Raw genomic sequence first — 25,533 nt, forward strand, 5'->3', positions numbered from 1 at the left:
TTAATTTTCTGTTTAGAATCTTTAGATTTAGAGGCTTACATATTTTGTAAATTTTAATATCCTTTTGAGTACTAAGATCTTGTAGATATTTTTATTTAATATTTATCACATATTTATTAGTATTATTTTTTAAAAACTCTTTAGATCTATTTACATTTAAAAAGGAAAAAAAAAATCTTGTATAAAAGAAATCTCCACAATATATTATTACCTTTTCAGAGGGGATGATGACATATGTAGTTTTTTAATCAATGGTGTTTATATACCTCAATTCTTATAAAACCTTACAATAATATCATCTTTCATCTCCATTGGTTGCTTCTGTAATTTCTACTGACCATGATCTCCGAAGTTGAACTAGCTAAAGAAGAGAAGACGAGTTTGAGTTCTCAGCCACTGTCGTTGTCGTCACTCCCAGACGAAATCATAGAGAACATTCTTGCACGTATATCGAAATGGACTTACCCTAATCTCTCTCTCGTCTCCAAGAGATTCTTATCTCTCCTCACTTCTACCAACATCTACAGGACGCGATCTAACCTTGGAACCACCGAAGCATGCCTCTACTTGCACATAGAATCGTCTAAGCATGCAGGTTTCCAATGGTTTAATCTTTGGATGAAACCTGACGGTGATATTTTAAATGACTATTCGTTGATTCGGCTACCTTCTTCTTGCCAATCCCATCCGCCACTTTTACCATTTGATTCCATCGTAGCAGTTGGTTCGGAAATTTACGTGATTGGTGGAACCGATAACATGCCGTCTTCCGCTCTTTGGATCCTTGAGTGTATCCAGTCTCGGCTCTCTTTGACCAGGAGATATACGTCATGGGAGGTTGGGAACTTGATGAGTCTGACATTTGGTGTGAGGTATTCGACATAAAGACTCAGACTTGGAGAGCCCTGCCAAGTCCTAGTGCTGATCATAAGTTATGGAGACAGATTAAGGTCAACCCCAATTCTTTTGATGGAAAGCTTTACGTAGCGGCAAATACAAAAGACTATACTTACGAGCCCAAAGATGGTACATGGGAAGTCGTAAGAGAGGTACCGAGTAAATTTAATATAATTGGTTGGTGTGTGATAGAAAATGTAATGTACTGTTGGACTCGAGGGGGGTATTTACAGTGGTATGACTCTGAGAGTAGAGAGTGGAGAGATATCAAGGGTTTAGAAGAATTGCGTAACCAATGTATCAGGGGTTATGTGGGGTACTTGATTGCAATAGTTAACTATACAGGGAAACTTGTAGTTATGTGGTGCCAGGGGCAGAATGAAAAAGAACAGAATATTTGGTGCGCTAAGATTGCGTTAGAGCGCCACAGAGATGAGATTTGGGGTAAGACAGAGTGGCTTAATATTGTGTTTACGCTCCCTGCGCGGCATGTATGTTCGACTTGTCGAGCGGTTTCAATTTGATGATTCAAAGAAGATGTTATATAAATAAAACAACTTTGTGATATCATCCACTTGTTGTTCTTGAATCAAGCTTCTATATATATGTTGTTGGTTTTTTATGGTCTTTCAATGGAAATTTTTTTTTGACTTGCAAGTGAAGTTATTATCATAATTGTGGTGATTGAAATTTCAAGAATATTGTAAAGGACACATGAAATGATGATCCTCTTCAAAAACAGATCATATACAAAATATTAGTGATTATTTTAAAAATAACTACGAGTTTTGGAGCACCTCCAATAGCAGAATTTTCTATGAAATATTTAACAATATTTTTATCAAATCATTTAAAGAGAAGCTCATTAAGAGGATTTTTTTTTCTCCTAATTAATTACGATCTACACACAAAATCAAATAGATTTGTACCATGAAAAAAAGATGAAATCATCTTTGAGCCAAATTCTATGATTTGGTGAACCGAAGTTGCGGATGGTGACTAGTGTTGGTGGAGATGATTATAATTAACGTGAAGATGTTGTGTTGATTGAAGTTTTATAAGGTTTAGAACATGTCATGGATTCTCTACTAAAACAAGACAAAACCGACACAGAGGCTGATGCATTACATGATACCAATGCTGGAAGAATTGACGTAGAAGATGAAGTATTACTTGACAAAGAGAATAAAGTATTACTTAATACAATGCTGGTAGAGCAGAGCTTAAGTAGTACTTTGTCATCGTGCTGACACAATGATTAACACAAAATAGAGAAGATAAGGTGTTGAATCAAGAACCTTGCAGGTAGATATATCAGAGAATGTATCAAACGTCTAAAGCAGTTTTTGTACTAGTCTGACGTTAATACAGGAAGTAGTACAAGAAGCTGAATTGAAGAGTTTGAGTACAGAAGCTTAAGGCCGACTTGGACAAGCCAAGCGGCGGTTGATGAGCTGGATGAACATCTTGAATGAACATCTTCAATGGAAGATTCAAGATGGGATCATGGAGAGAAACTTTCCTATTTGTTATATAATAGGAAATTCCTATTTGTTATATAATAGGAAAATTGTCAATCCTAGGATTGTGCAATTGTTAATCTCCCAATTCCTATTTGCTGTATAATAGAAAAGTTGCCAATCCAGGACGCTTCATGAACATTTGCGCGCTTCAAGGTATTCTCAAAAGATGCACACAAGATGTGTGGTGTCGTCCCATTAATAAGATAGAGAGATCTTTTAATGGATTATTCATGTAGAAAAAAATGATAGGCATAGTAATGCTTGTATCATATGCAGTTGTAATTGCTATCTTGTTCTAATGAATTTGTTTTGGACTAGGTCCCAAGGATGTAGAAAAAACCGAACCCTGTTAACAAAGCTTACGTTATTTACTTTATGCTCATACATACACAAAGTCGATCGTAACAAGACTTAGCCACAAATATGCGTTTTCATAACGGTTGATCGAACACTCAGAAATACTGTTCATTTCTGCTATCAAATCACATATAATGTTTCTATGTTGATTTAACCATCGAAAAGAGAAGAGAAGAAAAAGACTGAGAATACGCCGGGATTTTTTTTTCTATTATGAAAATTCATCAACCAACCAAACACTATTACGTTCAAAAAATTTTAAGATATTTTATAAATTCTTGTTTAAGAATAAATTCATTCTAATTTTACAGTTTCGGTTTGTTTTTAATATTAGCTTTTAAGCTAAAAACTCCTTTTGTCGACAAAAAAGAAAAAAGCTAAAAACTCCTTTTAGAACATGTACATCAAGGATTTTTCAACTAGATTTTCACCAATTAAAAAATAATAATAAAAAAGTAAAAGAGAAAATAAGAAGCTTTGAACAATTGTTCTGGATTTTTTTTTTAATTTATTAAATAAATAATAATTTTATATAAAATAGTTAAAATAAAATATTTTGAAAAATCTACTAAATATTTTTACCCATGCAGATGATCTTAAAAACTTGTGTTTCATTCAGCAGTGCTTTAGTAAAACAAAGGAGACCCTACAGGTTCCAAATCATGATGACGTGGTTAAGCTAGTGATATGCCACGTGGACATAGAAGCCGAAAAGTCTGATTTCTCTTATCATCATCTTCCAAATCTCTCTCTCTCTCGTTAAACAAAACTTTACTCTTCTCTTTTTTTTTTTAATAGAGTTTTCACAAAATCTTTGAGAAAGCAAGAATCTTCACTCGGAGATTATAGAGAGAGTTTGAGAAGTAGAGAGATGTGGAAGAGTTCAAAGATCTGATTTTTGAAGAAATGACGGCGACCTCTGCGGTTATATCGTCGGGGATGTTCAGAAGTTACCACCGGCCGGTGACGGTGACGGTGACGACGGATGTGAGATCAGTTATAAGGTCGAGAGTGAAGTGCCAAGTGTCATCCGTAAAACCCGCCACGTATTCATCGAGACTCTCCACAGATATTCCTCTCCACGAGTCTCCTCAGGTCTACTACTTCTCTAATCACTTAATCCATGTTTTTTTTTTGTGGGTTTAGTTGTGATTTTTGTGGAATGTTTCCCAGGCTTTGTTTGATGAGTATTTGGCAAATAAATCGAGAGTGTTCGAAGCAATGTTTCCAGATAAACCAAGAAGCCATAGACTTAACGAGGTACGTATAAATGTTTAAAGTTAAATAGAGGTTAATAAAAATGGGCATTTGGTCTAGTGGTATGATTCTCGCTTAGGGTGCGAGAGGTCCCGAGTTCAATTCTCGGAATGCCCCCCTATTTTTGTGTTTTGTTTTTCTTGTCTTTTTAAATTCGAATTTGTGTGTAGGACGAATGGAGGATTCAGATGTTACCAATAAACTTCCTCTTCCTCACTGTGTGGCCTGTGGTGGATATGAGGTTAAGATGCAAATCCAACGGTCAAGATTATCCGCCAAACGTACCTTTAGATATATCCAAAGTTCTTGAGCTCAACATGGTAATCTCTCTTTGTGTCTTTAGCTTCAAAACTTGTAGTATTTGGATTTGCTCCGCTTTGTAAATTTACATTTTTGAATTATGGTTTTTTTTTTTTTTACAGATGAGATGGAAGCTTCAAGGGCTTGACCGAGTAATGGAACCGTCTGATTTCAGTTTGGAAGTCAAAGGAGCATTGTATCCAGACAGAAGAGGAAAGCACACAAGGCTCAGAGGTCAACTAGAGATGAATATAAGCTTTGTGCTACCTCCTGTTCTCGAATTGGTACCTGAAGATGTTCGGAGAAACTTGGCCAATGCGGTTAGAAATTGTTACATTAAACTTTTTTCTAAAGTATTATTTGAACTCAATTAAAAGTACATGGTCTTTGTTTTTGACAGGTTTTGACCGGTTTAGTGGAGAATATGAAGCATAAGGTTAATGGGAGCTTGCTTGCTGATTATAGCAGGTTCAAGAATGAAAGAAAATTACACAAGTAATTGATCGAATGAGAGCCCGAGGTAATTGTTAACGTTCGACCATGTATAGTTTTTCAAACGATCGGGCTATATATCAGTGAGAAGCACAAGAGTCAATTGCTTAGCCATAGCCTAGTTAAGAATCCATACACATTGCATTCACTGTACAGTTTTGGTTTGATTCATTTTGTCTACCCCTTAAAAGAAATAAAAATGTGAATGGAGCTTTGGTTTTATTGCAACAGTTACCACACCAATTGGTTAAACCAGACAATATCAGGTTCAGTTTAGTTTTATCAAAACCTCTGTTTGTGGGCGAAGCTTCTAACTAACTTATCTACAATTTTCCTTTCCAACTTTGAATGGTGTCGTGTCAGTCTCATCTACGACCACGAATGCGTGAAAGAATGAGTAAGCAATACAGATTCCAAGACAGTGATGACATGTAACGTCTTGTAATCACGGCACGTGGACGTAAAAGACCGAAAAGAACCAATATACCAAAACTCTACCGTGACGGTTTTAATCTCTGTGTCTCATTCTCAAATCTTGAACAAAAAGTCTCAACGTATAGAGATAAACCAATACGCAATCTTTTTAGTATAGATATAGATAGATTGAAAGATAAAAGAGATGTGGGAAATATCAAAGATCCAATATTAGTGAAATGGCGGTAAGCTCTGCGGTGGTGTATTCGTGGCCGGCGCTGCTTGGAAGTTGCCGACAGGTGAGATCAAAACGGTGGGGAGTAAATTGTCAGTTGTCACATGTAAAACCTGCTAAGTATTCATCTAAAATATCTACCGATATCGCTCTCAACGAGTCTCCTCAGGTCTCTTTCTCATTCTATAATGATATACATTTATACACACATGAGTGTATTAATATCGAATCTCTTGGGGAATTTTTCAGGCGTCGTTCGATGAGTATTTGGAGGACAAATCGAGGGTTTTTGCAGCAATGTTTCCGGATAAACCCAAAAACCATAGGCTTAACGAGGTACTATTCAATTTCTACCGGGGATCCTCAAGACTCCTTTATTTACTTTTACTACAAGGCGTGGGTTTGTAAAGTGTTTGTTCTACCTGACTGACTATCTAAATTGATTTTTGCAAGTTTTGCCATTCTTTTTTTTTTTGAGTTATTCGACCAAGTATAGTGGTAGAAAATAATTTTGCCAAGAGGCAAAGAGGTCTCCCATTTAATTAATAGAATGTCCCATAATTGTTAGTTTTCTTAATCATGTTTGTTTACTATATGTTTATTACTACTGACTTAATTGTGCTGCAGGAAGAATGGAGAATACAAATGTTACCAATAAAATTTTTCTTCCTAACTGCTTGGCCAGTGGTGGTCATGCGAATTAGATGCAAATCCAACGGTCAGGATTACCCATCGGGCATACCTCTAGACACAACCAAAGTTCTTGAGCTCAACATGGTAATACCACCACATGAATCACAAGTTCAGTACTTGTCAGATTATTATTTTTATTTAGCCTTTGAATTCTGATTTTCAGACGACATGGGAGCTCAAAGGGCTGGACCGAGGAATGGAACCAACTAATTTCACTCTCGGAGTCAAAGGAGCATTGTACCCAGACCGACGTGGAAGGCACACAAGGCTCAAAGGTCGACTAGAAACGAGCATTAGTTTCGTGCTTCCTTCCGTTCTCGCTCTGGTTCCAGAAGATGTTAGGAGAACCATGGCCAACGCGGTAAGAAACTGTTTCTTTTGTGCGTTTACAAACTCAAAATGCTATGTACCGGGTTTATTATACGTGATCTATGTTTTTAATTCGTCCTTTACAGATTTTGACCGGTTTGGTGGAGAACATGAAACATAAGGTTATTGAGAGCTTGGTCGCTGATTATAGCAAATTCAAATATGAAAGGAAAAGACACAACTAGTGATAGTATTATTAGTATCATTGTTTAACCATGTATAGTTCTAGGTTTCAATGTATGAGAACAATGGATGCAAGATGTAGGACCCCGATTGTTGGAAATAATTGAGGATTTTACTCTCATTGTTCAACAATGTATAGTTCTGGATTCGATATGAACAATATACACAATAAACGCGACACTTGGGACTCGAAGACAAACTTTAGCGTATGTATAGTCAATTTTAGAATACAAAGGTGGCAAAGACAAACTTTCACACATAAAGAAGAAAGTGGACAAATAAATAGATTCACAAACAAACACAACAGTTGTTCTTTGATTTGGTCCGATTTAGTTACATAAGCTTACTTGGTGAGTTTGAAGTACAAGATGAGGACAATGGCGGCAATCAAAGCGATGATAATGCCTCCAATGGTCCATTTGTTCTTGTTCATCCTCCTTGTCATGCCTGTCAAGATCTTCTTGCTCTTTCCAATGTTATCATCTACTCCATGAAGCTGTCAATAGAGTTGTAAATTTTGATTAACACAATACCAAATCACGTAGCAGGTAAAGAAAGATCCCTAAATCCTCATATTTAGAGCAAGCAAAAGTGTTTGCAGAAAGAATTAAACACCGTGTCGTGGGCACGTAAGAGAGATTGTCTCTGACTGTGCAAGTCTTGGAGGATTGAAACACCGATATCTTCAGTCTCCATCATTGTTCTACGACTGTCTTTGACTCTGTCAGTGGTTCGGCCCAAACGCTCAGTTGACATCATCAATCTTGATCTTTGATCAGCTGAAGCCTGACCTCAACGACAAATCAATAAAAAATTAACTCAAAAGTTGTTTTCTAAGCAAAGATTGAGATGTAACTAAACTGAAACAATATGACTAATTCCTTTTATTTACCGTTTTTGTGTCGGCCATACCAGATTCCAGTAACTCATCTCGAGCAGCAGCGTTCAAAGTTCCAGTTGTGATTCTCTTTACTTCAGTTTTGAAATTGTTCAAATCAGACTTGAATTCTCTTAATTTGACAAGGAGGCTGGACTTAAGACTCGGTGGAAGGCTCCTTGCCTCAAGATCCATTTTCCTAATCTGGTTAAGAAAAGAGGACAGAACATCGTCAATATGAAAAATGAACACATAATACCAAAGCTTCTATAGTAACTTCACATACCAATACTTCCGCATTATCCAACCCAGATTTGATTTCAGAGAGCTTCTGCTTCTTCTGTTCTGCAAAATCATTAAGAGTATTATCATCAATGCATCTGAAACTGTCTGTGCAAACAACAACAACAACACATACTAATCAAGGTAATAGACAAAAATTATGATAATGGTCAGTCATCACTATTAATCACAAGCTCTCGTCTCAAATCAGCAACAAAACAAAAGAAAGGCATGAAGTAAAGATCTAAAAAGCACAATACTATGCATGAAACACAAACTAAAGTATCTTAGAGTGGATTCAAGATTAGTTAATCTTCACCTCCATCAAGTGCAAAAGCTGAGGAACATTTCTTCGAAAGACTCGCTGAGAGCTCACAATACTGCCGCTCGTATCCATCAAACGCATCACTCATTGTTCCCAAATGGGAATTACAACTAAGAACTCTGCAGAATCATCAACACACAATAGTTGTCAAACAAAAACTGAAGCAAACAGAGTAATAAACTTAGAACAATAATGAGTCAAGCATTTTGATATAAAGAACAAATTCCATATCCCAAAACCATCGACAAGACTAACATAGATCGATTGTGATATCTTAAGAAATCCAAAAACCCTAACATATTATTTGTGTGATTCCAAAACTAGATCGCGATACAGTAAAAAAAAAACAAGCCAGAAAAAGTAAATTCACGGATGTTTCCGATGATCGGAAGAAGAAACGAAAGAGTTTAGCCGGAGAAGAAGCGATTTGAAGCACAAAATTAGAAAAGCAAAATTGCAATCAGACTGAGACATTAGGGAAAAACAAAAACAGAAATAAGGCAGACTCAGATATGAGAAACGAACGGGGGTAAGAGAGGTAACGTCGGAGTCGGTAAATCGATCGGGAAAAAAAGCTCCGGTGAAGAGAAATTGTGGAAGACGACGAGTTGATTTGATGTAAAAAAAATTTCTAAAGGGATGGTCGACGGTTGAGTAATTAATTATCTCCTACAACTACACAGACTTTTCTTGTGTACACCACCACCTATCTGTTGTTGTTGGGTTTATTGGGCTTATGTTTGAGAGTAGCCCATGTGAAAGGCCCAAGTGCCATTTTTGCTTAGCTTATAAATGCAAAAATAAAAATTTTACTCTTCTAAACTTGTATTAAAGGTGGTTTACTCATATGTTCTAGATTTAGATACAGAGTAGAAAGGCTAAGTGAGGATATTGGTTTTATAATTTTAATGGATTTGGATATCCAAACAAAAATCATTGATTTTAAAATACTTATCAAAATTATGTGTTATTGGTTTTATGATTTACAAATACTTGTTAAAATCTCATGTTATTCATTTAATGATTTGTTTTTGAATTAAAATAGATTTAAAAGTGTAAAATTGAAGAATTCAAATTCAAGGATAAAATATGTTATTTCAAAATCCATGTGTTTTAATTTTTAGAATTAACAATTACATATGGATTTAGAAATCACCTCTCCAATAACAGCCCTAATTATACTTTTAAACCAAACCGAGTATATTTTAATTAGTTAAACAAAATTGTAATTATGTACCGAATCGTAATAATAGAAGAGTTTTGAATTTACCGTTGGTGTTACTATTACCACCTCCTATAAAATGCCAGGTTTGGTAAGTTTAGCTATACTGTCTACGCACAATGACATATCATTGCAATTTAGGACTTTATTTCTTCCATATCAATTATTAAGCTTAAATCATGCTATACGATTTTGCTTGCAAGGGGATTTGATGAGTCCCCCATTAATTAGATAGGCTAGGCACTCTAAAATATTCACGAGATCCAAAATTGCATAAATTCATGACTTGAGAGAATGAAAATAAGTAAAGTAGAGATCAATCTATTACCTAAACGAGTTTTGTAGATATGTAAATTAATACTCAAAATCAAAGGTTCGTTATACCTCACACTCTACTAGTATAAATTAGCCCTCTTTGAGATCAGTGTAAACACATGTTCGCAAAGAAAAATCATTCTTAAAACAATCAAAACATATTTTATATATTTTCATTATCAGCAATGGCTCAAAAAATCTCAATTGTTGTTGCCCTTATCTTCTTTGGTTTAATAATCATGTCTTCTTCTTCGGCTAGTCGATTATCAAATTCAAACAAAAAGGCGATGGTGATGAAAGAAGAAGGTCGAAAAGGGTTACAACATCCCAAACACTGTGTCAAGGCGGTCAAGAGTGTGAATGTTTGTTTTGAAACAAATGGCGGGATGATCAGTGCAATTAATCGTGGCAAGAGTGGTGCTTGTTGCAAATTGCTTCGTGTGCTTCCCAATGAATGTTGGCACAGTCTCTTTCCTGAAATAAAACATTTACTACGTTACCTTTTTAAATTTGTGTGTCAAATCCGTTAAATGCATCAAGACTTATCCCATCAAAAGTAGTAGCAAAATAAGATGTGATCATTCACGTCAATGATGTAATTTTCAAGTATTCATTTAGATCAATAAAAGATTAAACCATTATTTTAGTTTCTAATTTTCTTGTCCACTCTGTTGCATTCCAGTGCGCTCCTACGACCAGATCAGCCAAAAAAAAAAAATCTACCTACGCAGCAATTACTGTTAATACCTTCTTAGAAGGCTTACTTTTTTTTTTTTTTTTTGTTAAAGGGTATTCGATTTTATAAATAAATGTCCAATGGGCTATTTCCGGATTTAGGCCCATTTACAATATCCTCTTAGGGCCTAAACCACATACAACAAATCAAGTAAAACCAAAAATCAAAATTGACTCGGGTTTAATTAATGACGAACCGGAATCAAACCGGTCGTCTGTAACCCTAATCCCAAGCTGTAGAACACAGGTTGAGCCGCCGCCCATGAGATTGCGGATGCTCATCGGATCAGGACCTCCGGTGAGCCTGGGCAACACGAGTCAAACGGAGATGGTGATCCAAGATCCGTTGCCATCCGCCACCGTAGAGCAGCTTTGAGGAGTAAGAAGAGATCCGAGCTTTGCATGTCGACGAGATTCAGGCTCATATGTGAGAGAAGACAGGCAGTAGGGAGTAGATCTGAGAACCTTCGACGGTGGCTTAGCTCCTCCTAGCCGGAGACGACCTCCCCCATCGAACAACGACCGTGAAAGCCTCCAGAATCTCCGGTCTTCGGATCTAACCACCTACCTCTCTCGATCCTTGCCGTGAATCTCCCTCTTCTACTCCGCGTCGCATCACCGCCGATAGAGCTCTTTACCGTCAGTATGTCGCGGAAGCTTCTCCTCTCTGCTGCTCCCTTGATTTCGATCTGAAGCTTTACTTTGTTGATGCTGCAGTTTACGGATGAAGAACCATGGGCCTTGGGGCTCTCTTCGTCGCCGGAATCGACGGAGAACCCCCATCGACGGTGCAAGAGGTTGCGGTCAGAAGAAGAAAGAGTTTGGGAGAAAAAATCGCCGCGAGTGTCGGCCACGCGCGACGATTCTCTCTCTAACTACAATTTTTAGAAGGCTTACTTGTTGCATGCTAAATCCATGCACTTGCAAACTAATTAACTAATACGGAAAGGGTTTGTACGAATACGTTGAATCAAAAGGTTCATTATAAAGGACTAATTAGGTGCTTTTAGTATTCTTGATTGAGAAATAAACAATTTTCTTAGATCGTAGGATCGTAACGAAGCTCCTTTGCTTACTAGAAAATAAACACCTCTGTTACATAGTTTAAAATATAATCGAAACGCTGATAAAAAAATGGGAGAAAAGTTTAATACTGTAATTATAATGCAAATTCAGATTCGAATAATAAAATTTATCTCTTGCTAAAGTTCAATTCCAAGATATATTTGTATGACCCATATCTAGGAGAGATTTCTAAACTTTGATTAAAAGCTGACACATGGTTGAAGCCTTAGACATATAGATACCAACTCCTTAACCATTATGAGATCATGATCGGTGCCTCTTGAATGTGTTAAGAGATTATCTCGCCGATAACTCACAAAGAACTTTGAATCGAACACGAACCACACAGCAAACAAAAGAGAATCGGAAAAACAAGAAAGAGAACAGAGACACCACGAGTTTTACGAGTTCACGCCCAAATCGGAACGCTACGTCTCGCCGTAGGTTTTTCTCCGGAATCCACTAGAACTTCTTTTAATCAGAACCGATTACAAGATCTCTCAAGCTTCTCTCTCTCTTTGTTTTCTCTCTCACTTTGATCTAACTAACTCTTAGATCATAACAACCTTCTCACTTATCCAAAACGATGAAACTCGAGAGTCTTTAAAAAAACAGAGTCAACGATGACTATAACTTCCAGTCAACCGTCTCACGTGCAACTCACGTGTTCTTCCGTTAGCTCAAGAGATTGAAGCCACCGAGAGTCTTCTCTACACTTCATCACCCTGAAGTTAACCTGAGTCACTCCCTTCAGAATGAATAGAGATTGTAGCATTCTTCAAACGACGAGCGTTTTTTGAAGAATGAGTGAAGCATTTTGATATTAAGAACAAATTCAATATCCCAAGAGTGGTGCTTGTTGCAAATTGCTTCGTGTGCTTCCCAATGAATGTTGGCACACACTGTTTCACTACAATAAAAAGACAATATTGTTACCAATTCAATAGTCACAATATATCAATATTCTGTCACAAATGTCTTATTGTGACAAAAATGATACCTTTAACTCCCTCAGGATAACTCAGAAAAATTCCCTTCTTCGCTCTTGGATTAAGCTTCCCTTGATCTGAATGTATATAAACCAAACAACCGAATCTCCTCAACAGACTTAAGTCTGGTATCGCAGAAGTCCACCTCTCTTCGGGTAAAGCAAAGTCTATAGCTGTAGAGGGTGATCAATTTATCAGGTACACTGCAGTTGCAGCTGCTTCTGCCCAAAACTTCTTCTCTAGACCACTCTCACTTAGCATGCTTCTCACTTTATCCATTATAGTTCTGTTCAACCGTTCTGCAACACCATTCTGTTGAGGTGTGTAAGCACATGTCTTATGTCTTACAATGCCTGCCTCCCTGCAATACTTATCAAACTGATGATTGCAATACTCCAGACCATTGTCAGTTCTCAACTTCTTAACTTTCCTCTCTGACTGATTTTCAACCATCGTTCTCCATTCAACAAATTTCTCGAAAGCTTCATCCTTCTTCTTTAGAAAATAAATCCAAACTTTTCTTGAATAATCATCTATAAAAGAGATGAAGTACTGACTGTTACCTAACGAAGATGGATTGTGTGGAGATCCCCACAAGTCTGAATGCACATAACCAAGTTTCTCTTTCGTTACATGCTGAGCTGGTGCAAAACTCACCCGATGATTTTTACCAAATACACAATCCTCACAAAACCTTAATTCACTGATAGCTTCCCTTTTTAAACAACCTTTCTTAACCAGAATCTCCATTCCCTTCTGACTCATGTGACCTAAACGGCTATGCCACAGAGTAGTTTCATCTTTGGAGTTCTCAGAAACGTTTGACTCACCAGCTTCAGCTTTTCCTTGCAAAATATACAACGTTTCCCTCTTCTGACCTTTCAACAATGTCGAACAACCCTTCAAGACCCTTAAGACTCCATCTCGTGACTTGAACCAGCATCCCCTGTCTTCAAGAGTTCCCAAAGAAATCAAATTCCTGGACATTGTCGGCGTGTATCTAACCTCTGTCAAGATAACCTGTGTCCCATCAGAATTCCTAATCTTGACATTTCCTATTCCCTTGACTTGAGAATAAGAATTGTTACCCATCTTCACAAGACCTGCATCCAATTCTTTAAAGTCTTGGAGCCAATCTCTTCTAGGAGTCATATGAAAAGAGCAACCTGTATCAAGAACCCATTCATCAGAGTTTCCTAATACATACAGTGTAGCTTCCTCTGCCATCAACACTATCGCATGTTCTGAACCAGCTCCAGCTTTAGCTAAGCTCACCTCTCCCTTATCAGATCCAGCAGACTTCCCCTTGGTCTTCTCAATCCATTTATAACACTGTTTCTTGAAATGTCCCTCTTTGCCACAAATCCAACAAACTCTCTTACCATCCCGAGACTTCGATCGAGATCTACTTCTTCCTTTAGACCCCTGGTTAACCCCCTCAGATCTACCTCGAGCAAAATATCCTTCTCCCACAGACTTACTGTTTTGAGCTACCTCTCTCTCTTTATCCCTCGCAGCCACCATAACATCATCTAACCTGAGTTTCTCTCTTCCAGTACTATACTTTAGAGTTTCAACCAGACTATCAAATCTAGCAGGTAGAGAACTTAAAAGTATAATCGCTTGTACCTCATCAGAAACCTCAATCTGTAAATGATTCAAATCAGCTACAATCTTCAAGAAGTCATCAATATTCTCATCAATCTTCTTGTTATCTTGCATCTTGAATGTGTAGAAGTTCAACTGCGAATAAACCCGATGTGGAAGAGATGTAGGTTGGAACATCTTATCCAATGTAGCCCAAGCCTCAGCTGCAGTCTCACATAGCTCAATATTCTTGAGCACCTTGTCCGCAACATTAAGAAAGATCACGTTCTTTGCTTTATCGCACCTTTCTAACCTCGACGCTTCATCCGATTCACGTTTCTTCTTCTTCTCAGGATCTTGTTCCTCCTCCGCCGTGAGTGGGAGAGTCGGAGGTTTCTCCACTAACACATCTTTCAATCCAATAACGCTCAGATGTGCACGGATCCTTGTCTTCCACAAAGAGAAATCTCCAGAGCCGTCGAACACCGCAATCGGAACCCCAGACATCTTCGATTCAACACCGCTCAACCACCGTAAGCTCTGATACCAATTTGTTAAGAGATTATCTCGCCCATAACTCACAAAGAACTTTGAATCGAACACGAACCACACAGCAAACAAAAGAGAATCGGAAAAACAAGAAAGAGAATAGAGACACCATGAGTTTTACGAGTTCACGCCCAAATCGGAACGCTACGTCTCGCCGGAGGTTTTTCTCCGGAATCCACTAGAACTTCTTTTAATCAGAACCGATTACAAGATCTCTCAAGCTTCTCTCTCTCTTTGTTTTCTCTCTCACTTTGATCTAACTAACTCTCAGATCATAACAACCTTCTCACTTATCGAAAACGATAAAACTCGAGAGTCTTTAAAAAAACAGAGTCAACGATGACTATAACTTCCAGTCAACCGTCTCACGTGCAACTCACATGTTCTTCCGTTAGCTCAAGAGATTGAAGCCACCGAGAGTCTTCTCTACACTTCATCACCCTGAAGTTAACCTGAGTCACTCCCTTCAGAATGAATAGAGATTGTAGCATTCTTCAAACGACGAGCGTTTTTTGAAGAATGAGTGAAGCATTTTGATATTAAGAACAAATTCAATATCCCAAGAGTGGTGCTTGTTGCAAATTGCTTCGTGTGCTTCCCAATGAATGTTGGCACACACTGTTTCACTACAATAAAAAGACAATATTGTTACCAATTCAATAGTCACAATATATCAATATTCTGTCACAAATGTCTTATTGTGACAAAAATGATACCAATTTTTCTATGTCACAATAAAATGGTCACAAATGAGCCTAAGTCACAAAAAGGTCATAAATAATTGTGACATTTGTAGAGTAACACTTTGTCACAAATTGTGAAGATAATTAAATAGTCACAAAAACATACACAAAATATGACGATTAATATTATCACAAATATGACACAGAACATGACCTAAAAAGTGTCATAAATTTGTTACAAATTAATACTATTTTAAGTCTTTAATTAGTTACTTTTCTCCACCAAAATACGATTACAAACTGGACACAATTAGTGACTCTATTAGAGACACACAACGGTCACAATTTATTGTTTTATTTATTATTTATTATTTATTTTTATTTTTATCACCTCAATTTATTATTTATTTGTGATCTTTTTATGTTCTTAGGATTTCTTTTTTTTTTCTTTCTCTTTTTTTAATNCAGATCATAACAACCTTCTCACTTATCGAAAACGATAAAACTCGAGAGTCTTTAAAAAAACAGAGTCAACGATGACTATAACTTCCAGTCAACCGTCTCACGTGCAACTCACATGTTCTTCCGTTAGCTCAAGAGATTGAAGCCACCGAGAGTCTTCTCTACACTTCATCACCCTGAAGTTAACCTGAGTCACTCTCTTCACCTTAAATATGATTTACCTTCCTGTTAAGAGAGTTTCTCCGAAATTTGATTAACAACAGTTAGGCGAAATTTTGCGTGTCTTTTCCATCCATAAGGCAAAGATTCAGAGTCAGCAACAGAAAGAAATAGAGACAAACTTTTATTTATATATATCTCCACCATTTCCCTTGGGATAGGCCAGAAGATGCCTGGCANAAAATACATAAACACAACTGAAAAGAAATACAAACCAAACACAAAGTTAATCCATAAACACAATTAAAAGGAATACAAACTGAACAATACTAAAAATAAGTACAAACCATAGTAGTTAGAAAAAGGTGGATGGTCTTGGTAGTGGAGTTGGACTTAGACATTTTGACTTGCAAAAGATTCAACAAGTTTCTCCATAGCTTCAAGTCTTTTCTGGATTTGCTGATTTTCTTCAAGGCTTTTTTTCAGATCAGTTTCCATCTCTTGCATCCGATGTCTCTACTTCTTCACCAGATTGTGGTACACTTGAAGAGGCACCTACAGATGGTAAAGCCTCACTAAGCGCTCCAAGTCCAAAGATATGACCTTGTTTAGATGATCCAGCAGCCTAGAAATAAAAACCAAATACATAAGTTGCCATACACCAAACCAATACAACACACACAACTTACGCCAAACTAAAACACCACACGTACGTAACTCAAACCAAACAATAAAACTCCACACGTGATTCACAGTTCCATGACTAACAAATTTGATCCACCCTAATAACGTATATGGCTGAACCTCAATATACTAATCACAAATATATTATCTCCAAAATAACTTTATGAGTTTACGGTTTTGAAATGTTACCTTGATATAAATCTCATTCTCATCCTTGTCAAGATTTTCAGCTGTCACATTCTCTTCACCAGAAGATTCAAGTTGTTCCAAGCGTTTTTGTACATGCTTTTCATAAGTTTCTGCAACCAACCGTGCTCGTTGATCAACATAGGTTCCGTCAGGCTTTTGATGTGTTTTCTTCATCACAGCGATAAAAGAGAAATCTTCGTTGTTTGCTTCCTATAAACAAAACAATAAAACTAAGTGAATAATACAAAAATGATCACGAATATATATTAAACGTGATAGAAAATGTAAACATTACCAAAGCAGCTTGAACTTTGACATACGAACATGAACCTGCTAGATGAGAATGTGGGCCTAAACCATTACGATCAGACATTCGAGAAGCACAAGCCTTCTCACTGGTTGCTTTTGCTTTTGGTGTTGCCCAATGTGTTTGCATAATCGTCCAATAATCAGACAGAATCCAATCTGGTTTTTCTCCTCCCTTCTTAACATGGCTTATCATTCCTTTGAGGCGATATGCAGCAAGCTTTTTGAACTCTCGTTCAACTTGATAGTTGATAGAAGCAGCCGAGTTAAACTTTTTCTGAGACAACAAAGTAATCACACATGATGAGTAATATTGTAAATCATTTATGAAATAGATTAATGAAAGATAACACACAACAGCACCATAAACAGTGTAAACCAGGTTCTTTTGTAGAAGGGAGGCACTTTTCTCCAAGAGTACCATGGTCCCTTAAAACAACTCTGAATGATCTTTCGGACACCAGTTGATACTTGGGTGTGGTATTTAAACCTGCTCCATTGAAATAAATTACTTTATGAGTTATAATTATGTGAAAGTAATCAATAGTATGTTGAAATAAATTCATACCATTTAGCTCCATTTAACCGTGATGGTTGCAGCACAGGTAAACTCGAACGATCCACAAATGGCTCTTCCATACGTACACTACAAACACATAAACATATAGAAGTTATCAATCCCCAATTTTATCAAGTGAAAAATTAAAGCGTTCATATCAAAATGACTCTAATCTAAATTAACAGAGATCAACATCAAAATGACTCTAATCTAACTTAGTAGAGATTAACAGAGATTTTTAAAACGACTCTAATCTAAATTAATAGAGATTAACAAGATTTGTAGAAACTGTAAACAGAGAATGTGTAAAACTACAACAACAGCGACTAGCAGAGATTTTGTAAAACTTGGAAGACTGATGGCGAGTAAACAATCATTAATTTAACAATTTGATTAAATTCTAAAAAAAAAAATTATGGAAATACCTTTCAATGAGATATGTGAAATGAAAAACAGCCCAATATGTCTTACAAATGGGAAGTGGCGTAGAGATCTGAGAAGTAGAGGGAGGTGGTTAAACAGTTTTGACACAGTTTTAGGGCTTTTAAGAGTTGGGGAAATTTCACCAAAAATTAAAGCGGTAATGAAAATTTTAGGTTCTATAATTGGGAAATATTAAAGCGGTAACAAAAATTTAAGGATCTAGAAAATTCTAATATGGTTAATTTGTTTTTTCAATTAACTTATTTGCATATATCTTTATGTACAAATATCTAAAAATTGGAGACAATATTATTCCAACGACTTGATTAGTTTAGTGTAAATAAAACATAGTCTGCGTTCTCATCAATATTAACGACATATTTGTACCAAACGACATATTTCGTAAATCCAAACCTAAGTGAAATCGGACCAAAACCAAGAATGAAGAAGATTCATACCAGAGATGACTGCTCTATAAAAAGACCGCTGCTTTAGCTCATTTCCATAAAAAAAAAATGGAGCTGGCGGAGGATCTTGATAGTCTCTTGTCTGAAATCCTTCTCCGGGAATGACTTCCACATCCTTTGGCAAAGTTAATTAAACCAAACACTAGTTCAAGCCAGAAGCATAAGGAAAGAAGAATAAAAGATGAATAAGAGAAGAAAAAAAAAAAACAAGCAGAACTCTCTCAACAAGCTCGATCTCTTCTCTATTTCCATATCTTTCTCACTTGTGGTGCTGCGTGAAGAAGACGACACGGAGACACGGAGAGACTCTCTCCTTCTTTTTTAACCTAAGCTACTTCCAGCTGGACCTAAAATAATTTACCTCCGGTCCGTTCTGCAACTCTACACAAAAACATGTCCAAAACCATAATTATATTACGTTGATTTATTCTGCTTTTGTTTCCCAACCAATGTGAGTAATAATTTTCAGATTGTTTTATGTCATTTGAACTCTTTTGAAAAAATTGTATTTTCAGCTCTCCCTTTTTTTCTATTATTGAAACTATTTTATTATTTAATTAGAGTAACAAAAGTGGTAATAACTATGTCACAATTTATGACTAAACACAAAGGTAACTGAAATAGTAACTAATTTTGACCAGATAGTTACAAAATATTTGTAACTAAAAGTGACGTAAATATAGTCACAAAAACCGTATAATTTAGTTACCTTATTTAGTTACAAATCCGTTTTATATTTGTGACTAAATATTTTGTAACAAATTCGACACAATTAGTGACCAAAATGACTTACCTTTAAGTCGGTCACAATATTATAACTAAATAGTGACATAGATATGACCGATTTAAATACGTCATATTTTTGTATCTAAATCGTCATAATATTATAACCGAACAAACGGTCACAATTTTTCCGTCACAATATTCACTTTTTCTTGTAAAACATTACCTTTACTACGTTACCTTTTTAAATTCGTGCGTCAAATCCGTTAAAACATTTACTACGTTACAATTTCCTGGAATAAAACATTTACTACGTTACCTTTTTAAATTCGTGTGTCAAATCCGTTAAATGCATCAAGACTTATCCCATCAAAAGTAGTAGCAAAATAAGATGTGATCATTCACGTCAATGATGTAATCTTCAAGTGTTCATTTAGATCAATAAAAGATTAAACCATTTGTTTTAGTTTCTAATTATCTTGTCCACTCTGTACGTAGCATTCCAGTGCGCTCCTACCACTGGATCAGCCAAAAAAAAAATCTACCTACGCAGCAAATTACTGTTAATACCTTCTTAGAAGGCTTACTTGATGCATGCCAAATCCATGCACTTGCAAACTAATTAACTAATACGTAAAGCGTTTTACGAATACGATCAAAATAAACTAATCAAATGGTTTATTATAAAGGACTAATTAGTTGCTTTTAGTATTCTTCATTGAGAAATAAACCATTTTCTCTTAGATCGTAGGATCGTAACGAAGCTCCTTTGCTTACAAGAAAATAAACTCCTCTATTACATAGTTTAAAATATAATCGAAACGCTGATTAAAAAAAAAAAATGGGAGAAAAGTTTAATACTGTAATAATAATGCTAAATTCAGATTCGAATAATAAAATTTATCTCTTGCTAAAGTTCAATTCCAAGATATATTTGTATGACCCATATCTAGGAGAAATTTCTAAACTTTAATTAAAAGCTGACATATGGTTGAAGCCTTAGAGTCTAAGCGGACCTATTAAGGAAGATGGGTGTTCAATTGACCCACCATTCATTTGATTTTTTTGATTTTTTCTTAAGAGTTTATGGACTTACTGTTATTGAATCCACCATATTTTCGTATTTGACACCCCATTAATTATAATCCAATTATTTTTGACACCCATTAAAGAATTTTCTGGGTCCAACTCCTTAACCATTGAAGCTCTGGTGAACAAAAATTGTGGAAGACGACGATCAGAGGATGATTTGATTTGTATGTGAAATATTTCTAAAGGGATGGTCGACGGTTGAGTAAATTATCTCCTACATCTCTACAGAGACTTTTCTTGTGTACGCGAGCACCTGTCGTTTATTACAAACTTTACAACAGCTAATCATTCCTATATGTTATTGTTGGGTTTATTGGGCTTATGTTTGAGATTAGCCCATATGAAAGGCTCAAGCGCTTTTTTGCTCAGCTCATAAAAGGCGAATGTAAAAACAACTTTTATTTGAGAAGAAAACATCAGTAAAACCAAATAAGGAATCACAAAGAAAGAGTTTTGAATTCAATGTCGGTCTTACCACCTCCTAGAAATTTTTTAGGTTTGGTAAGTTTTAGCTATTATATCCACAATGACATTTTAGTTTTACGACATCATTTTTCCCATATCAATTATTAAGCTTAAATGATGCTATACGAATTTCCTATTTGCAAGAGATTTGATGAGTCCCCAATTAGAGGAGCCAGGCGTTCTAATCACAAGATCCAAAAATTGCATAATTTCATGATTCGAGGGAATGAAAATAAGTAAAGTAGAAATCAATCTATTACCTAAAACCGAGTTAAAAAAAATAAAAACTTCATAGTTTTTTTTGTAGACATTAATACTCCTAAAAATCAAGGGTTCATTTATACCTCACACACACTCTACTAGTATAAATTAACCCTCTTTGAGATCATTTTAAACACAAGTTCACAAAGAAAAATCATTCTCAACACTCAAAACATATTTATATATACTTTCATTATAAAAAATGGCTCAAAAAATCTCAATTGTTGTTGCCATTATCTTCTTTGGCTTGATAATCATGTCTTCTTCTTCGGCTAGTCGATTATCAAATTCAAACAACAAAGAAAACAAAAAGGGGATGGTGATGAAAGAAGAAGATCTAAAAGAGTTACCACAGTCCATAGACTGTGTCCAGGCGGCAAAGGGTGTGGAAGCTAGTTTTGAAGCAGCTGGTGGGTTGAATAAAGGAGTTTCTCTCGGCTGGAATGGTCCTTGTTGCAAAGCTTTGTTTCATCTTCCAAGTAGCTGTACGCCCAAATTGTGGAATGGAAATATAATAGTAGGTATCGCGATTAGATTTGGGTGTATGATCTCTGGACCCAGACAACAAATTTAGGGAGGTCAAAAATATTACTGATTAATATTTTGGTTTTGGAAAATAAGATGTGATCATTCACGTCAATGATGTAATCTTCCAGTAATATCAATAAAAGATATAACCATTGTTTTAGTTTCTAATTTTCCTGTCCAGTATCACTCAGACGCGTTTCTACTACCGTGGTTAACCAAGTCAGCTTTTATATCAAAGAGAAAAAGAAAAACAAAAAGAGTTTGCAAGAAAATAAACTCCTTTGTTCCATAGTTCTACAATCGAAATGCTAATAATAAAAATAGGAAAAAGTTTACTAATTCTAACGCAAATTCAGATTCGAATAATAATATTATCTCTTGCTAAAGTTCAATTCCAAGATATGTATGACCCATATCTAGGAGATATTTCTACACTTTGATACAAAGCTGACACATGGTTGAAGCCTTAGACATAGATACCAACTCCTTAACCATCATGAGATCATTCTCGGTGCCTCTTGAATAAATAGAGATTTTAGCATTCTTCAAACAACGAGCGTTTTTCAGAACGTAAACCGCAGCTTCTATCTCTTCAAATGTTCCTTCGTAGCCTACCCACTGAAACGTCTCTAGATGGAAACTCAAGCAATTAGGAACCGAGCTTGGTTCGGATACTGGACACGGTCGATCCTCGACAATATAGTTGGGATCTTGCTGAGTAAATAAACATGAAGATATTGTATTAGTTTATCAGATCAATTCATCAAAAGCTCTCAAAACAGATTATACTAAGAAATGGAAATTGTGAGCTTACATGTTTGAGCTTGAGAGCTCGTAAATTAGGGAAATCGTTCAGAAAACTCATAAGTAGTTTCGACTTAAAGTTGTCGTAAGTGTCTAATTCCAGATGAAGAAGTTGCTTGGAGATGAATCTATCATGAAGGTGAAAAGCCTGCACACGAAAACAAGGTTATATCCTTAGTGTTATCTTCAAAGAAAACACAATATCTAGCTTGCGGGAGAAGAAAGATATGTTACCATTGAAGGAGACAAATCTAGCGAAAGATGTTCAACTGAAGAAACAACTCTCGGAAGCTTCTCATTTTTTGTCAGGTTAACTTTAACATCTGCCTCCACCAATTTCAGCATATCCACAATAAAACTGAAACTACCTACACGATCGAAGATCTTTAAGTACTTCAGCGAAGGAGCAGTAATCTCGACAATCGTGTCATCATCATGATAGAAGCATTGTTTTTTAGTGAAGGATAATCTGTGAAGAGAAGGAACTGATATGGAGAACACAATCTTGCCTTCACTGCAAAGTCTGTGAATGAAGAGGTCTTCAAGAACAGAACAAGCCGATAAAAGCGAGGTAAAAGATTCTTCGCACTTGAAGTTAACACATTTGAGATACAAACTTTTCAAGGACCGGAAGCAAACAGGAGATTTAACAACATCAAGAAGAATAGGACCTTGGAGTTTCAAGACAACTAGTGTTTGTAAGACATTAAGGTTGTTTGGGAAGGTGATAGCACTAGTATAACAAGGATTAGTAGTAGAAGTGATTGACATCTCAAGGAGAGTGGAATGAATTTTTGGGAATAACAGAGAATCTAAGGAATCAGAGTGTTTCCGAAGTTTGAGATTTAGGGTTTTGATAAGCGGAGCATCATGTAAATGCAAAGACCTGCCACAAAATTGAACAAAAACTCCAATGTTGGGACAAGATTTTTCATCATATACAAGATTTGGCAACATCTTCCATACATGTTTCCATCATTTAGACAATTGACTTGTGGACATTGCATCGCTTACCGGGATTAGTGAGAGTATTCGGAAAAGCAAATCGTTAGGTAACTCACTACACGAAAACATGCAGATTGGGACTACTTTATGTGACTGAATTTTTAGTCGCAAACTTTTGTGACCGTTTTGCGACATTCTTGTGACAGGCTAACGACAACAAAAATACTAGACGTAAAGCAGTCGTAAATTTACGACACCAAATTTCAGTCGCAAACTCGTTGCTATTATGCGACTATTTTGGAACAATGTTTCGACAATGAAATGTTAGTCGCAAAATAATCGCAATTTATGACGAAATAAAGACTGAAGATTTAGTCGGCAAGAAGACTCGCAAAGCTGTCTTAAAATCACGACGTATTTGCCACTTCTAGTTTGCATTAACAGTTGTAGTCACAAATCAGTTAGTCAATGATGTCGGTAAAAAACGTGGGAAATGTGGAAGTTTGCGTTTGTACTGAACATTTGCGACCTTTAATTCGTCTCTATTATGTGGTAAAAGAGTGATAAACCAGTCGTAGTTTGCGACGGTTTTGTTTGTAGTTGCAAAGGCATCGCAAAAAGGTCGGTCAGTGATGTCGGCAAAAAACGTTGTAAATATTGAAGTTTGCGTTTGTACTGAACTTTTGCGACCTGTATTCTGTCTCTATTATGTGGTTAGAAAGTGACAAAAGAGTCGTAATTTGCAACGTATTCTTTTCAGTCGCAAAGTTTACACTATATATATCACATCGCTCTCACCCTTATTCATATCGCTCTCATTAGTGTGTAAGTAGAAAGGCGTAAGAAAAAAGAGTTTTTTTAGAGGAGAAGAAAAAAAAAAGAATTTTTAGAGGGAAAGGAAAAAAAGAAAAGAAAGAAAGAGTGTTAAAAAAATATGTGGAATTCATCTCGAGAGTGGATATATAATCGGATCGATGGAAGAACAAATAATATCTCTAAAGAATTTTTGGCGGGGGTGGAGCAGTTCATGAATTTCGCAAACAGCCTGCCTATAGCACAAAACAGTGGAGGTAGGTTTTACTGTCCTTGCGTAAAATGTCAGAACGATGTTATTTTGCATGGTACGACAATATCTAATCATTTGCATAGTAAAGGATTTATGCCAAATTATTATGTATGGTCTGAACATGGTGAAGATTATGACGTGCTAGGGGTAGGAACTAGTAGTCATTATCCTAATACAAATTATACTAGTACTAGTAGTCAGCATGGTAGTCAACCTGGTAGTCAGCCAATAGGATTTGAGGGAAATGTATATGCTGAGATGGTGAATGATGCATTTCATGGTACCACGCCTTTTAATGAGTATAATGAATATGAAAGTGGATATGATCATGGATATGATCATATCCATGAAGAATCCACTCAAGAGGCGAAACGGTTCTATGACATGTTAGATGCTGCAAATACTCCACTTTATGATGGATGTCATGAAGGTCATTCGCAACTATCATTGGCGTCTAGGTTCATGAACATCAAGGTAGACAATAATTTGTTGAGGTTATATTGGGCTGAATTGTTTACGGAGGTTTTACCAGAGGGTAATCAGGCTACTGGTTCATACTACGAGACAGAGACTTTAGTGCGAAAGATAGGATTGCCATACCATACAATTGATGTATGTATAGAGAATTGTATGATATTTTGGAAAGAAGATGGGAATTTGGAGCATTGCAAGTTCTGTGGGAAGCCAAGGTACAAAAGTAGTGGGGGTAGAACTAGAATACCCTTCAGTCGTATGTGGTATCTACCTATTGCAGATAGATTGAAGAGGATGTACCAATCAGAGAAGACCGCATCATCAATGAGATGGCATGCTGAGCATGATTCAGAAGATGGAGTAATGTGTCATCCATCTGATGCGCCTGAATGGAAGAATTTCCAACATTTACATCCCACATTTGCGCAAGAGACACCTTCTTGATCGAATTGTTATTTGCGACTGTTTTGCCACCTTCTTGATCGAATTGCTTCTCTTTAGCGACTGATTTAAATTAATCAGAAAAATTTTCAAATATGAATGCAAAACATGTAGCCTTATACTTTTCTACTTATAT

The 25,533-nt window shown here is 36.2% G+C and overlaps 3 protein-coding genes, 1 non-coding gene and 1 pseudogene across 6 annotated transcripts; 3 read left to right on the forward strand and 2 right to left on the reverse strand.

Annotated features, from left to right (window-relative positions):
• LOC104732896 lies at positions 3,546-5,054 on the forward strand. Its single transcript, XM_010452497.2, has 5 exons — positions 3,546-3,872; positions 3,951-4,037; positions 4,205-4,354; positions 4,457-4,654; positions 4,735-5,054. The coding sequence occupies exons 1-5, from the start codon at positions 3,684-3,686 to the stop codon at positions 4,831-4,833; spliced, it is 723 nt and encodes a 240-aa protein (XP_010450799.1). The 5' UTR covers positions 3,546-3,683; the 3' UTR covers positions 4,834-5,054.
• Positions 4,080-4,151, forward strand: TRNAP-AGG. The gene has a single exon. It is a non-coding gene; the product is annotated as a tRNA-Pro (tRNA).
• Positions 5,210-6,856, forward strand: LOC104732898. 2 transcript variants are annotated; one of them, XM_010452499.2, is made up of 5 exons: positions 5,210-5,539; positions 5,725-5,811; positions 6,103-6,252; positions 6,332-6,529; positions 6,624-6,779. In XM_010452499.2, exons 1-5 carry the CDS (start codon positions 5,480-5,482, stop codon positions 6,720-6,722), a joined length of 594 nt encoding a protein of 197 aa, XP_010450801.1. In that variant the 5' UTR covers positions 5,210-5,479; the 3' UTR covers positions 6,723-6,779. The 2 variants fall into 2 exon arrangements, with proteins under 2 accessions (XP_010450801.1, XP_010450800.1); XM_010452498.2 differs by having other exon boundaries at positions 5,223-5,644; positions 6,624-6,856.
• Positions 6,902-8,875, reverse strand: LOC104732899 (vesicle transport v-SNARE 11). 2 transcript variants are annotated; one of them, XM_010452500.2, is made up of 6 exons: positions 8,730-8,875; positions 8,199-8,323; positions 7,884-7,942; positions 7,613-7,801; positions 7,336-7,506; positions 6,902-7,216 (listed from the first exon to the last, which is right to left on the reverse strand). In XM_010452500.2, exons 2-6 carry the CDS (start codon positions 8,290-8,292, stop codon positions 7,064-7,066), a joined length of 666 nt encoding a protein of 221 aa, XP_010450802.1. In that variant the 5' UTR covers positions 8,293-8,323; positions 8,730-8,875; the 3' UTR covers positions 6,902-7,063. The 2 variants fall into 2 exon arrangements, with proteins under 2 accessions (XP_010450802.1, XP_019089348.1); XM_019233803.1 differs by having other exon boundaries at positions 6,911-7,216; positions 8,748-8,855.
• LOC104734003 lies at positions 22,097-23,611 on the reverse strand (annotated as a pseudogene).

The sequence above is a fragment of the Camelina sativa genome, chromosome 12 (genome assembly GCF_000633955.1).
Source record: "Camelina sativa cultivar DH55 chromosome 12, Cs, whole genome shotgun sequence".
In the NCBI taxonomy this organism is placed as follows: domain Eukaryota; kingdom Viridiplantae; phylum Streptophyta; class Magnoliopsida; order Brassicales; family Brassicaceae; genus Camelina; species Camelina sativa.